Source organism: Phasianus colchicus, chromosome 28 (assembly GCF_987193195.1).
Source record: "Phasianus colchicus chromosome 28, bPhaCol1.hap1.1, whole genome shotgun sequence".
Lineage (NCBI taxonomy): Eukaryota > Metazoa > Chordata > Aves > Galliformes > Phasianidae > Phasianus > Phasianus colchicus.
Window position 1 is genome coordinate 3,991,126 of NC_143463.1, and position 12,850 is coordinate 4,003,975.

At 61.6% G+C, this 12,850-nt stretch overlaps 3 protein-coding genes across 6 annotated transcripts; all 3 read right to left on the minus strand.

The window, feature by feature from the left end:
- Nucleotides 1-139: 139 nt before the first annotated feature.
- Nucleotides 140-2,672, minus strand: PLVAP (plasmalemma vesicle associated protein). 2 transcript variants are annotated; one of them, XM_031604125.2, is made up of 6 exons: nucleotides 2,226-2,672; nucleotides 1,847-1,937; nucleotides 1,035-1,624; nucleotides 635-710; nucleotides 466-544; nucleotides 140-394 (listed from the first exon to the last, which is right to left on the minus strand). In XM_031604125.2, exons 1-6 carry the CDS (start codon nucleotides 2,601-2,603, stop codon nucleotides 388-390), a joined length of 1,221 nt encoding a protein of 406 aa, XP_031459985.1. In that variant the 5' UTR covers nucleotides 2,604-2,672; the 3' UTR covers nucleotides 140-387. The 2 variants fall into 2 exon arrangements, with proteins under 2 accessions (XP_031459985.1, XP_031459984.2); XM_031604124.2 differs by having other exon boundaries at nucleotides 635-737; nucleotides 2,226-2,671.
- Nucleotides 2,673-4,340: 1,668 nt separating this feature from the next.
- Nucleotides 4,341-6,758, minus strand: LOC149914731 (uncharacterized). 3 transcript variants are annotated; one of them, XM_090126093.1, is made up of 5 exons: nucleotides 6,126-6,758; nucleotides 5,273-5,369; nucleotides 5,051-5,183; nucleotides 4,903-4,968; nucleotides 4,341-4,719 (listed from the first exon to the last, which is right to left on the minus strand). In XM_090126093.1, exons 1-5 carry the CDS (start codon nucleotides 6,756-6,758, stop codon nucleotides 4,710-4,712), a joined length of 939 nt encoding a protein of 312 aa, XP_089982219.1. In that variant the 3' UTR covers nucleotides 4,341-4,709. The 3 variants fall into 3 exon arrangements, with proteins under 3 accessions (XP_089982219.1, XP_089982218.1, XP_089982217.1); XM_090126092.1 differs by having other exon boundaries at nucleotides 4,888-4,968; XM_090126091.1 differs by having other exon boundaries at nucleotides 4,879-4,968.
- Nucleotides 6,639-7,871, minus strand: LOC116235763 (uncharacterized). Its single transcript, XM_031604135.2, has 4 exons — nucleotides 7,419-7,871; nucleotides 7,246-7,342; nucleotides 7,054-7,123; nucleotides 6,639-6,983 (listed from the first exon to the last, which is right to left on the minus strand). The coding sequence occupies exons 1-4, from the start codon at nucleotides 7,788-7,790 to the stop codon at nucleotides 6,821-6,823; spliced, it is 702 nt and encodes a 233-aa protein (XP_031459995.1). The 5' UTR covers nucleotides 7,791-7,871; the 3' UTR covers nucleotides 6,639-6,820.
- Between the last annotated feature and the right edge of the window lie 4,979 nt (nucleotides 7,872-12,850).

A 12,850-nucleotide genomic window follows, 5' to 3' on the forward strand; every position in this document is an offset into this window, starting at 1 on the left:
TCCTGGTCTGTTTCCTCAGCCTCACTGCCTCTGCAGCAGGACGGGATGTTCCTGCCCCCCCCCCCCCCCACACCTCCCTATGGCCTTTTTCCCCGTCTCAGCCCGCCCCCCCTGGTCCAGCAGTGAGGCACACACGCGATGAGTTGTGTCAGTGCTCAGCACGGGCTGTATTCACAGCAGCTCCATGTACAAACACGTGGGTACCGAGCCGGGGGGGGGGGAGGAGGAATGGGTAGACATGGGTTGGGGGTTTGGGGAAAGGAGAGGGGGTAGGGTGGGACTCATTCCTCGTTCACTCCTGATTGGGGTTTTCCATCCGTGCTGTGGGAAGCGCCGCTCCGGGCTCGTCCTGCTGTCCTCCAGCCCCTCACCACGGCTCTCCTCGTGCTACCCGCTGTGGGGAGGGCACAGTCAGCTCTGTCTGCTCCCCATCCCTGGGGGGTCTCCAGTGCCCACTCCCCTCACCTGGGGTTCCTCATCAAGGCCGTGTACTGCTCCATCACGTTCTGCACTATCTTCTGGATCTCCTCCGTGCTGATTTTATCTGGCAGGATGAGAGCAGCGGGGTTCAAGCTGGGGGGGGGGGGAGAGGGGGGCACTGAGTTGGGGCAGTGCCTGTTGGGGATGGACTCACCCTGATTCCACAGCGCATCCGTGTAGGTGCTGGGGAAGGGAGGTGGCCGCACGCTGCCCACAGCACTGCCTGGCACCTGTGGGACGGTGTAATAGGTGCCCATCTACAGAGGGGAGAGGGGCGCATGTCTGTGCTGCTTCCCCTGACCCTTCCCTGCAGTGTGGGCTCAGCACTGAGCGCTGCTGGCACCAACAGGGCACGGGGACAGGGGTGGCACACGGACAGGGGTGGCACAGCGTGGATCGTGCGCCCTATGCAGCTGTGCTAAAGGCTGTGAGCAAGAGCACATCTCCAGAGATACGGGGTTAAAAAAGCGTGCAAGGAAGTGCCCGTGCCAAAGCACGCGTGCCAAAAGTGCCTCTGGAAAACCACGTCTTAAACTCCCCGTGCTGCTCCCCACCTTGGAGCTCATGCAGAGGTTGAACTGCTCTCTGAAGTGATTGGCCTGCGTGGCTGCGTTGCTCTTCTCTCCCAGCTCCTTGCTGAGCCGCTCCTTCTCTGCCAGCAGCTTCTTCTGCTCCTCCTGGCTGCCCTGCAGCTGCTGCCTCACCTCCTGCAGCCTCCTTCCCAGCTCCTGCTTCTCGTGGGAGCAGTTGAGGTGGCACTGCTGCAGCGTCAAGTCGCAGACGCTCTTCCCCACGTAGTCGCTCTCGTGCTTCTGCTGCCTGGAGAAGAGCTCCTCGATGCGATGCATCAGCAGCCGCAGCTGATCCTCCACCTGGCTGCAGCCGAAGTTCTTGTTGTTCACGCTCAAGGTGCGCAGGTAGTACAGCACGTTGGAGCGCAGCGTGTCGCATTCGCCTGTCAGCTGCTCCAGCTTCGCCTTGGTGGTGCTGCAGAGCGCACCCGTGGCTTTCAGCTCCTGCTGGCAGCGTTCCTGCTCCTGCTTGGCCTTACCCAGAGCTGTTTCGGCCGTGGTGCAGCTCTGTCCCAGCTCCTTCCTCTTCTGAGTCACCGTCTCCAGCTGCTGCTGCAGCTGCGCCTTCTCGGCTGCGTGGGGTGGAGGGTTGGGGTGCGCCGTGGGACCCCCACCCGTCACCCTGATCCTCCCCACGTGGCACTGCCCAGCCCGGGGTTTAAGCCGTGCATGAGCTCCCTGAGGGTTACTGGGGACCCCCGTGCACAGACTTTTGGGGCAGTGGGGGATCTGTGGGTCCTCAGGTGTTGGGAAGGGGATGCCATGCCGAGGTTGGGGTTGGGGTCCCCCCTTACCTGTGCAGCTGGAGTTGATGACGTTGATGGCCATGTAGCACTTCTCCAAGTAAGTATTTTGGAGGAAGATGATCCTGTTGATGTCCTCCCGCTGAGGGAAAAGTGGGGGGGGCATTAAGGGGATGGGGTGAGCGTGGCCCCCGCTGCCATCACCTCACAGCAGCACCAGAGCTCCTCCAGCACAGCCAAAGAGGTGAGGACCCCTGGGGATGGCTGTGTCCAAGGATTGGAGCCCCCCCCACCCCTCACCCATCTCTTTGGGGTCCCAGGCAGAGGATCCTCACCCATTCCTTTGGGTTTCTGAGCAGGAGGTCCGCAGCCCACACCCCTCACCCATCCCTTCAGGCTCCAGGCCAGTTGTTCCCCCCCCAGCTCTCACCCTGGGGGTGCCGTTGGGGGCCTGGCTGCTGTTGCACTTCTCCAGCTGCCCCTGCACCTTCTGCAGCTGCCCCTGCAGCCCTTGGTTGGCCTTCAGCGTGGCGTTCAGGGTGCGTGTCAGGTTGGCATTCCGGCCGCTCAAGGTGATGATTTTATGGTAGTGCTCCTGCAGCTGCCCATCCAGCAGCCGGACGTGCTTATCGGTGCCGGCGTGTGCATTGCCATACACCATGAAGAGCACCAACCCCAGGATGATGAGGAACTGGATGAGGGAGGTGAAAAGGAAGACGTAGCGCATGTAGAAGGCGCAGTCCCTTTTGGGCATCACCTGTTTGCTCTCCAGCCCGAACTTGGCCATGCCGTAGCCGCTCTTCTCCATGCTGCCCGCGCTCTGCTCGCCGCACCCCAGGGCTGTCCCTTTCTACGGGGTCGGGGTGGAGCCGGCTCCCCAGCCGTGTTTATATTGCTCTATTTAATATTTCCTTTCGCTGGGCTCCTTCCTGCCTCTCCGGATGCCTCCGGGTTATCACGGTGCAGCTTCTGTTTGCTGCAGGGCCATTGTTCCCCGTTGCTATAGGACGGGGGCACAGCTCAGCTGTTCCCCCCCCCACCCCTCCCCGGTGCTGATGGGGATCGTATCTCCCCTGGGACCCCGTCCCAGCATTGCCCGGCACGCAAGGGAATGGGTTTTGTGCAGCCCTGGGGGGCAGTGGGCAACGTGGGTGCATTTGGGGGGAATTGGAGACAGACACCCCACACGCATCACCCAGGGCTCACGTCACCACTGGGACCTGGAGCTCTTGCTGCAGTGTTCCTATGCCTTATCCCCTGCTGGGGATATCACTGGAGGGGGGGGGAGCACAACAGACCCCTCTGAGCAGGGGCAGTATGGGGGGCTGAGCTGGGCTGAGCGCCCCATGATCCCCACTGAGGGGACTCAACCCCCAGCAGGTTCCATTGCTGTGCCCCCAGATCTGCCTGGTGCTCATTGCCATCCCAAATCTCACCGAGTCACTCTCTTATTTCTGACGAATCTTTGATAAACCACTACTGGACATCAAAATACACATTCCCTCTTCTCTCTTCTGAGTGACATCTCAGAGCGCTGAGCCCCCGGGGGGACGCAGTGCCCACTCAGGGGGCATTCAAGACCCATTCCCCCATATTTATGCTGCCCTTCCCCAGCAGCACTGCAGCATTCCCAGCCCGGGGGGGGGTTGGGGGGGTCAGGGGCTGCGAGGTGCCAGCGCTGACCCCGCTGCTTCCTGCCCTCACACTCCCTGGAGCCCGCCGGTGTCTGCGGCGCTGGGGACGGTGTCGGTCCCCCATCCATTCTCAGCTACCACATTTCCTTCCTGAGCTGCAAATAACAGTGAGTCACCCCCCGCTCCCCCCGGCCCTATTCTGGGGGCACTGTCTGGGCTCTGCTTGGACCCCGACCTCACTTCTGATCCCAAAGCCCGCTGTGTCACCGACGGCACCGTTCACCCAATGGGACGCACCCTGCGGTCAGCCGATCCTCAGCAGCACTCTGCATCCATCGAGGTGCTCAGGCATCCCCACGGGACCCCCCCCCGCCGGCTCAGCCCCCTCCCACACACACTCTCTGCCTCTTTGTCCCATTTTCCAGACGGCGTCCCGGCTATAATTAATCCTTCCTGTGCCAAGGGCTGGGGCTGCCTCGAGGTTGGACCACAGGAACGGGTCCTGCCCATCCCGACGCACGGCTGGGTGGGGGGCACCGCTGGGTTTAGGGCTGTGAACCCCTTCCTGCAGCCCCTCCGTGCCCTCCATGCCCTGGGGGCGGTGGGGGTGATCCCCCCTGTGGGGCAGGGGGGCCGGATGCCTGCTCTCACCCTGCCCTCTGCACAGGATACCGCTGTGGCAGCGGCAGGAAAATCGGCAGCAACTTTCCTGGAAACTGTCTTTCGTGTGGATCAAAGGAACAGGGAAGAGCTGGGAATCAGTGGCAGCCATTCATCCCTCCCATCCCCCCCTTTCCCCCCTCCCCAAGTGGCTCAGCCCCAGGACCCCCAGAGCCCAGTGTTGGTAAACTGCACAGTGCCCCCTAAGCATTGAGCTGGCCAAATTACCGGGGCGCACTGAGCAGCGGGGGTTTGAACTTCATGGAGCACCATTTCTGTTTAATCAGTAGATGAACAGAATTAATGATTAATGAGCAGCTCTGGCTGGCCACAGGGCAAGGGCTGGTCACCATCATTTGGCCCTAGCAAGCAGGCAGCACCCACAGCTGCTCAGTGTGTTGTGGAGGGGGGGACGACACACACAAGGGGACGTGGGGAGGGTCGTTGGTGCTGTGCCAACTCTGCTCTGCTGAGTTCAGAGGGGGTGAGCTAGTTTTAGTGCTGGTGGGACTGGGAGCAATGGGCAGCCCTGGTTCCTGCTGCTGTAAGGCTGATGCCATCCTGTGTGTGTGGTGTCCATGCTGGCAAAGAGGGGCTGGACAGGAGGGTGCTATGGAGCTTCAGCTCTTCCTGCAAAAAGGAGTGGACAGCACAGAGTGAGACCCTGCAGGGACGCAGCGACAAAGGAGTGTGATGGGACAACATGCAGCCATGCTGTGCCAGACGAGCCCCCACCCCAGGGTGCCCACTCCCAAAAGAAGCAGGGCTGAAAGGCAGAGCAGCACCCACTCAATGTACCGGGAAGGGGAGCACCTGCGCCGTGCCGTGCGGGGCCCCAACCGCCGCCGCAGCGCATCCAGCTCAGCTGCACGGTCCTTCCTGCAGGCAGAGCACAGCGGGGTCAGGGACACGGATAGGGACAGGATGGGGATGGAGGGTGCTCTGGAGCTGGGATCCTCACAGCGTGGCCTCGAGCTCCCGCTGCTTCTCCTCGCATCGCTCCCCACGTGCCCTCAGTGCTCTCCGCTGCTCCGCCACCTCCTCCAGCCTCTGCTGCAGCCCCAGCGCCCGCTCTGCACCCTGAGCCAGCTCCTCTGCGGGGCAAAGGGACGCCCTGAGCTGATCGCGTGGCCAGGTGACATCCGTGTGGGTTTGGGGTTTGAGGTTGGGTGGACAGACGCACCTTGCAGTGCTGTGTTCCTGTGGGACAGCTCAGCCCTGTCACGCCGCAGCCCCTCCAGCTCATCCTGCAGCGCTGTGATGTTGGCTTCCAGCCTGGCCTGGGGACACCGTGGCACTGAGATGGGGCACAGCCTGCCCCTGCCTCGCTGTCATCCTCCCCGGTGTCTCCAGAGCCATCCCTGTACTCTTGGTGGCTTTGTGTCCCGTTGTCACACAGGGAAGGTTTCTCCAAGGGTTTGGGGATGGATTTGGGGGAAATTCACACACCGAAGGGCCAGCTGGTGCCTGGTCTTGGTGAGAATGCACATAGAGTCCCAAAAGGTCTGCAACTCACTGAGGCACGCAGAGCCCCCTGCCCAGCCATGCGCTCCTGGAGGGGCCAGGCGCTCCTGCTGGACAGCAGCACCTCCCACTGGGACCCCACAGCCGGCGCCAGCCCTGAACACCAGAGCGTTTCCAGCCCCTCTGGGCCATTGTCCGGCCGGATGGGGGGAGAGGTGGGCCCCTCTTCCTCTGGCCGCAGTGCAGGGCCGAGCCCTTTCCCAGCTGCTAAAAATACCCCCGAGGAGAGGAGCTCCACACCAGCCTGCAGCCTCCACTGCTGCTTTGGGATGCAGTAATTATATGTGTGTGGAGCAGCTCAGTTTGGGCACTGCTAAGAATAGCCATCCCAAGCTGGGCACAGGGAACCGGACAGCAGCTCTCCATACCCCACCGAGGGCTGAGGCTCCCCAGCAACCAAACCACCCTGGAGACGGAGCATCCTCAGGGGCCCCTTCTCAGCCCAGCATCACTCTCCCCGAGTATACAACCCCATAGCAGGGAAATGATGCCCAAGGACCCCACACACCTACCGCCTGCATCCGGCAGGACCGCAGGCTGGAGCTGAGCTTCTCTCCATCCTTGCGCACTCGGCTGAGCTCCCGGCGCAGCGCATCCTCCTCCCTCTGTCTCTCATCAGCCACGTGCTGCAGTCGGTCGAGTTCCCTCTCCAGCTGTGCCACTCGCATTTCCAGCACACGGCTCTTGTTGGCCGCCCGCTCCTGGCAGCCTTGCAGCTTCCCCAGTGCCTCTGAGCGCCACAGCAGCACCGCCACCGCCGCTGTCACCGCCGCCACCAGCAGCACCAGCAGCGTGCACAGCCCCATTGCCTTCAGCGTGGCTCTAGGCACTGCAGGGTCCATGCTGGGGACGTGGGACAGTGCCACACACTGTGCCCGGTTGCTCCAGGCGGTGGTTTCTCTCCGGTCACAGCCCATGGTGGTGTGGTTTGTGTTGTGCGTGGGAGGATGCTCAGCCCCTGGACAAAACCAGGCTGTTGGGCTGCGCCATCCGCCACCCCAAAGGACACTGGAGCAGCAGAACGCTTTGGATTTGCATGAAGTTTTATTGGAAATCAGTTTAGACCCACCAAACCGTGTGGCACCGCTGTCCCCTGAACGTCCCTTGTCCCATCTCACCCCTCGGGCCAGCACTTGGCAAACCATCTCCCCCTGGTTTCCCCATGGCCCCACACTGACAGGGGCCACCCGGGTCCGTGTCGCTGTGCTCAGTGCAGCCACTTTGCAGTGAGCAGCGTCACGAGGAGGCTCAGGGCCATGGCTGCACTGGAGGGCATCGCTGTGCTCCCACCAGAACTACTGCTCCATATGTCCCGGATCTGTGCTGACAGCCTGTGGATCTGCTCCTGGATCTGCTCCTGGAAGCTGCTCCTTGGGGGACAACAGGGGTTCAGCGACAGAGCGCAGGGATGGGGTCTCAGTGGGGGAGCACAGATCTCACCTGTGCCTCTGCACCTCCTCCAGCTGCTCCCTCTGCTTTGCCCCCTCCTCCTGGAGAGCCCTGTTGTCCTCTGCAGGAGATGGTGGGGTCAGGGTGACCCAGGGAGTGGGGAGTGTGGTGCTGGCAGGAGGGGAGAAGGGGGAGAGGAGGGCAGGGTCCACTGTGCCCAGGTGTCAGGGACCCAGTGCTCACCTTGCAGTTGCTTGACCACAGCCTCCTGCTTTTCCTTCTGCTGCTGCAGCTGGGAGATCTGCTGCCCCAAATCCGCAACAAAGCTCTGCATGGTATCCTGAGCACAGGGAGGGCAGGGACACAGCTCAGCAAACCCCACACCCAGGGGTCCCCGTCCCGCACCCCGCACTCACCAATTGACTCCTGCAGTCATCCCACTTCTTGAGCATCTCAGCGAGGGACGGGTTGGTGATATCCACCATGGTGGTGAGGGTCTGGTTGGTGGCAACCAATGCTTGCTCCAATGCAGCCACCTGCACCCTCAGCTGCTGCTGCACCCCCAGCAGCCGTGCCAGCCCCTCCAAATCGGGCATTCTCCCTGCCCCCATCCCCAGCCCTGTTTCTTGCTCTGGTTTGGTGGCCACCAGGCACAGATAGGAAGGCAGGGCTGCAGCCAGCAGCACCACAACCACCAGCACGACCACTAGCCCATAGACCTTCCAGTTTCGCCTGGGTTGAGGGTGGCAGTCCTCACTGTAGTCTGACATGCTGCCCTGTACAGCCATTGCTCACTGCACCGGGCTGGGAGGGTTCTCACCCAGAGAAGCTGCGAGCTGAACCCAAATTCTTCTAGTTTCGTTTCTCAGATAATGGTATTTTCCCAGAAAATCATGTGATTGGTTCAAGGGCAGCAGCAGGGGGGGCTGTGAGGAGAGGAGGGGGAGGTCAGTGTCCTTCCCAGGGACAGCAGGGCTGGATGGCATTGGCTCATCGCATGGGGCTGACCTGTGCCCTGTGTCTGGGGGGGGAGCGGGGCTGTTCCACCCCGATGTCCTTGGGGTGGGAGGCAGAGCTGGGGGCTGCAGGGAGTCCCTGAGAGTGGGAGTGGGGCAGAGCATTCCCCAGAGGAATGAGGCAGAGGGATATGGAGAAATCTGATGTGCAACATTTGGGGTTTGAAAAAACCATATGGGGTACTTGGGGTATGGGGTGTGCTGGAATAGGGCGATGGGGAGTTGGGGTGTAGGGTAGCTGAGTAATCAGGGCATGGGGTAATTAAGATATGGGGTAATTGGGGTGTTGGATGCTCAGGGTTGGATAGTGGATATGGGTATGGGATGCTGGATATGGGATCTGCCGTGTTGGGTAATTGGATCTGGGCTATAGGATGAGAGACGTTCGTTAGATATGGGGTGAGGATGGGAACTATGGGATGCTGGATATGGGAGTAATGCTGTAATGCAATGGAAAGCAGAGACATGACAGCAAAGCAGCAAGGTCCCAGATCCCACCAAGTGAGGGCTTGCTCAGCTGCAACAACTCTGAGCAGAGAAATAAAGGAAAAAAAGGCTACTTATCTTCAGAAGGCCTCAGGCATGCAGGGAAAACCCTTCACCTTCACTGCCAACCCATAAATGAGGGCTGGGAAGGGGTGGATCCTGGTTCCACCCTTTCTGGTCACTCAGGTGCACTGGATTGCATTGCACTGCATGCACCTCTGCTCCCCTGGGCTGGCCCTGCCTTCCCACCAGGTGCTCCATCACTTCTTCAAGCTGTGCTGTGGCATTTATGCTACCATGGGTTATTGGGTCTGGGATGAGGGATGGAGAGTGTGAGATGTGCTATGTGGGATGCAGATAAACCACGTGGGGTGTGAGGATACGGGCTTTGGGATGAGGGATGCTGGGTGTGGATTGTGAGGTGGTGGCTGTGAGATCCTGGATATGGGAGAAGGGATGTGGGATTTTGGGACGTGGGTTAGTGGTGGTGATGGGCTGACAGTTGGACTGTGATTCCACGTGGGGTGGTGGCTATAGGGACATGGGACACCTCTCAGTGCGCTTGCATTGGCACCCAGCAGCCCTATGGATGCTCTGCCTCCAACCCCTCCTTCCCGCAACCTCAGTTCATGTTTTTATGCCTCCGGTTCATCTGAGAAAAACACCAAAACAACCGAATAAAAAAAAAAAAAAGAAAGAAAGAAAAAAAAAGAAAAAAGAAAAAAGCAAAGCCGTGGCACTGAGATGAAAAACACACAACTATGTACCAAACTTTGAGCTCTGAGTCAGATTTCTGCCATCTGGAGGAGCGAAGGGCTCTGGCAGAGCGGTGAGCTGTCGGCACAAGGGCCCTCAATGCGATGCCGTTGTTATTTATGGGATCCTGAAGGTGAGCGAAGGCCAAAGGTTTCTAAAATAGCCCAAGAATGGGGATAGATGTGTTTTCCAGCAGCGGCCCGTAGGGAGCAGTGGGAGACGGGGGTGTAACGCCTCACACCGGTCTGAAAAGTGACTGCAGGCAGAATGCGGCCCCGGAGGGCAGTTCTGGGGGTGGGGATGTGTTTCGGGTCGGGATCAATGCAGAAACTGTTTTCTCACCTTGTATTCACGGCCACAATTGAGCTCACGATCCCCACTTGCTTTTCACCCAAACCTTGCACTGATGTGCCGGGGGGCACGGAGGGCTGCGGCCGTGCCCCAGCTTTACGGGCCGGGCCACGAGGGCTGCTCTCCCCGCTGCTCACCGCGTGTTTTCCTCCTGCTCCGGCAACGCCGCGTCTCTTGGCCAGACGGACAGGAATTCTGCAGCAGGAGCTGCCATGGGTGGGGATGGAGCTGGCACCTCCCATGTCCCATATTGACACCCCCCCGGGATGCTGCGCTGCGAGGCGGCAGAGCCGTCTGTGCCCCCCCAAGGTCATCGCCCCCATAAGAGCCAAGTGTGGCACAAGGAGAGGAGCTGCTGGGGTGCGTGGAACGCGTTTGGGGTTGCAAAAAGTGCAGTGTGGGGGGAGAGGGGGGACACAAAGGGCTGTGCCCCCCCGGGAGCAGTGAGGGGCTGAGCGCAGCGTGCAGCGTCTGCTGTTCCCTGCTGCTTTCATCCCTTGCCTGTGTGTTCCCTCGCAGCCTGGAACGTGGCTTTCTCTCCTATTTCGGGCTGGAGTTTTGGCCGCCGCCTTTTGTTATTTCAGTTTAGGCGCTCTCATTATATTTTCCATTATTTAAAAGAAAGGAAAAAAAAAAAAAAAAAAAAGCAACCACCAAACCCAGAAGTGAGAGAGCTGCTTCCCAAGTCACATTCCAGCCCACGGCTCTGCTCAGCACAACCTCTGCTCGCTGCCAGCACCGGGACGTGCTCGGGGGTACCCATGGGTGCTGCACCCATCGGGGTGGGGGGTGAGCAGCACCGGCGTCCCCCGGACAAGGACAGCTCTGTGCCACGTCGTCTCCAACCCCATCCTCCCAAAAATAGGGCACTTCTGACCCCCAAACCATTGCTTTGCAGCAAAGCCCCCCCCCCCAAAGCTCCCCCATCCCTCTCCATCAGTGAATGCAGCGTGCCCACCCCCCCCAAACCGCAGCACCCCCCGGTGGGTTTGGCTGTGTGCTCTCTGCTCAGAAAGCCCAGAACGGCTCCAGGCTGCAGCGGTGGTCCTCAGCAGTGATGCTTCTGCATCGGGAGGGGTGTAGGGGGGAGGGGAGAGGAGGGGGAGAGAGTTATTTTGGTACCCCCGGGGTGAGCAGAGGGTGCGGTGCGGGTGCAGCCGGGCTGCGTGTGAGGACACAAAGGGGTCCCGGGAGGGTTTGGCCGCAGCCCCCAGCCCGACCCTGACACCGGGCGGGATTCCAGCCCACGGGAATGCGGGGTTGGGCCGCACATCCAGCACGGACCTCCCGTGCCCGGCCCTTTATGACGGTGGGGGGGGAAGCCCCGAGCATCTCCCCGCAGCCCTCTCCCGATCCGCAGCGCCGGGAGGAGCTCGGGAGCGGTGCGGGGATGGAGCAGCGCAGGTGGTGTGGAGGAGCATTCAGGAGCCCCCCCAGCCCCCTCTCGCAGGGGGACGTTATCCCGCAGCCTTCAGGGCAGACTCGGACCTGCTGATGGAATTGCCACGAGCCGTCCAAACATTTTTTTTTTTTTGCCTGCCTTCCTTTTGCCATTTTTCATCCCCTTTCGTCAGAAATCGCAGCGGGAGCGCTTTCCCTCAGCCCCGCGGCAGCGGCTGCCCCCGACCGAGCCCAGCAGACGGCGGAAAGCAATCCCACCCGCTGGCGCTTCGTCCCCATCCCACAACAGCAACTCCCACCGATGTCCCCCCTCCCCCCTCATCCGGCTGCGGGGACGTGGCTCTGAACATCCCCCCACCCCGAGGTGGGCAGTGCAGGGGATGGGGTTCACATCTCTGCGTTTCGGGGACATGCGGGTCGGAGCGCTCCCCCCTCAGCAGCATCCGACGCGTCCGCGGCATTTCCCCTCCGGGCTGAGCGGCGGGGCCGGGTTTTGGCTGCCGAAACGCCCAGGGGTGGTTTTGGCACAGCAACCTCCCCCCGCCCCCCCCCCCCCCCCCCTCCCTCCACGTCCCCCCGGGTGCCCCGTCCCCTTTGATCTCGCCAGCGGTAGCATCCAGCGGCAGGAGGAAAAAATGCTTCTGTGCGGCCAAAGCGTGTTTTAAAAGGCAAACATTGTCCCGAGAGCAGGAGGGGATGTTTTGGCCCCGCGGACGGAGTTGTTCCATTACAGCATCCCCCTGGCGGGGCGGGGGCGCGGGGCTGCTGGCCGCCAAGGGGTCCACGTGCTGGGGGACACCCGCACGATCCGCTCCCCCCCCCACACCGCGTCCTGCACGCCGCCTGACCCCGTGCCAGCGGTTCCCCGGCACATCGTGGCCGGGTGCTCTGGAGACGGGGCTGCCACGTCCCCCGGCTGTGGGGCCGGTCGCTCCCCCCCCCCCGCCCCACGCTGCGCGGCCGCCAGCAGCTTGCAGCCGACCCAAGGCAAACAGCAGCCGCCGTGCTGCTGCGGTGCGAGGAGACGCGGGGCCAATCCTACTTCGGGACAGAGATGGGATGGGACCCCCGGCCCATCCTGGGCACAGTGGGGGAGGGCGGTGCTGGGGATGTCCATGCTCTCCGTTTTGCCCCCCAGCTCTGGGCGCCATCCCCCAAGGAATCCCAGCAGCCACGCGGGTGTAAACACAACCGTATATTTTGTAATAAATAATGTACAATCCTTCAGTCCTGCCCTCGCCCCCGTGCGCTGCCCAGCCCTTCTGGGAGGCGGGGGGGAGGAGGGGTCGGAGGAAGCGATTTTGGTTTCTCTTGGGAAAATGGAATCTGGGGCGAAACACGTGCCCGAGGTCAAACATCGGGGTAGGGGGGGGTCTGGGCTGGGTGCAGGAGCAGCGCAGTGCTGGGGGAGGGGAAGGCTATGGGGGCTGAGCTCCGTGCCCCCGGCACGCTGCCCGCACCCAGGCAGGTGCAGGAGAGAGAAAATGGCTTTTCAACCAACCCCTTTTTTTTTTCCCCAAAAAGAAACCCCACATTTCCTCACCCACCCCAGCGGCTGCAGCAACCAGCCGGCACTGAGGTTGCCCTCAGCCCCCACGATGGCACACGGGACCCCATCCCCATCGATCCCTTTCCCCTATTTGCATTCACCCCCGCGGATTTTCTCTTTATTTTTAAATAACCCCCGAAGGGCCACGTCCTATGGCCGGGGGGAGCACCACGAGCTGCCCCGCGCGGGGCTGGGGGCGAGGGCAGGGGACAGCACCGGGGGTCGGGGGGCACCTCCCTGCCTTCCCCTTAGAAAATGTCCCTGGGCAGGGGGACCATCCCCACCGGAC

Coding starts and splice junctions, on each gene's coding strand:
- PLVAP (XM_031604124.2), bottom strand. CDS start 2,603: ATGGAGAAGAGCGGCTACGGCATGGCCAAGTTCGGGCTGGAGAGCAAA. Junction 738..1,034: donor ACCTCTGCATGAGCTCCAAG/GTGGGGAGCAGC, acceptor TCCCCTCTGTAG/ATGGGCACCTATTACACCGT. Junction 545..634: donor GGATGCGCTGTGGAATCAGG/GTGAGTCCATCC, acceptor TCATCCTGCCAG/ATAAAATCAGCACGGAGGAG.
- LOC149914731 (XM_090126091.1), bottom strand. CDS start 6,758: ATGGTTTGCCAAGTGCTGGCCCGAGGGGTGAGATGGGACAAGGGACGT. Junction 5,370..6,125: donor GGTCCTGCCGGATGCAGGCG/GTAGGTGTGTGG, acceptor CGGTGTCCCCAG/GCCAGGCTGGAAGCCAACAT. Junction 5,184..5,272: donor CAGGAACACAGCACTGCAAG/GTGCGTCTGTCC, acceptor TTTGCCCCGCAG/AGGAGCTGGCTCAGGGTGCA.
- LOC116235763 (XM_031604135.2), bottom strand. CDS start 7,790: ATGGCTGTACAGGGCAGCATGTCAGACTACAGTGAGGACTGCCACCCT. Junction 7,124..7,245: donor TGTGGTCAAGCAACTGCAAG/GTGAGCACTGGG, acceptor CATCTCCTGCAG/AGGACAACAGGGCTCTCCAG. Junction 6,984..7,053: donor GAGGAGGTGCAGAGGCACAG/GTGAGATCTGTG, acceptor TTGTCCCCCAAG/GAGCAGCTTCCAGGAGCAGA.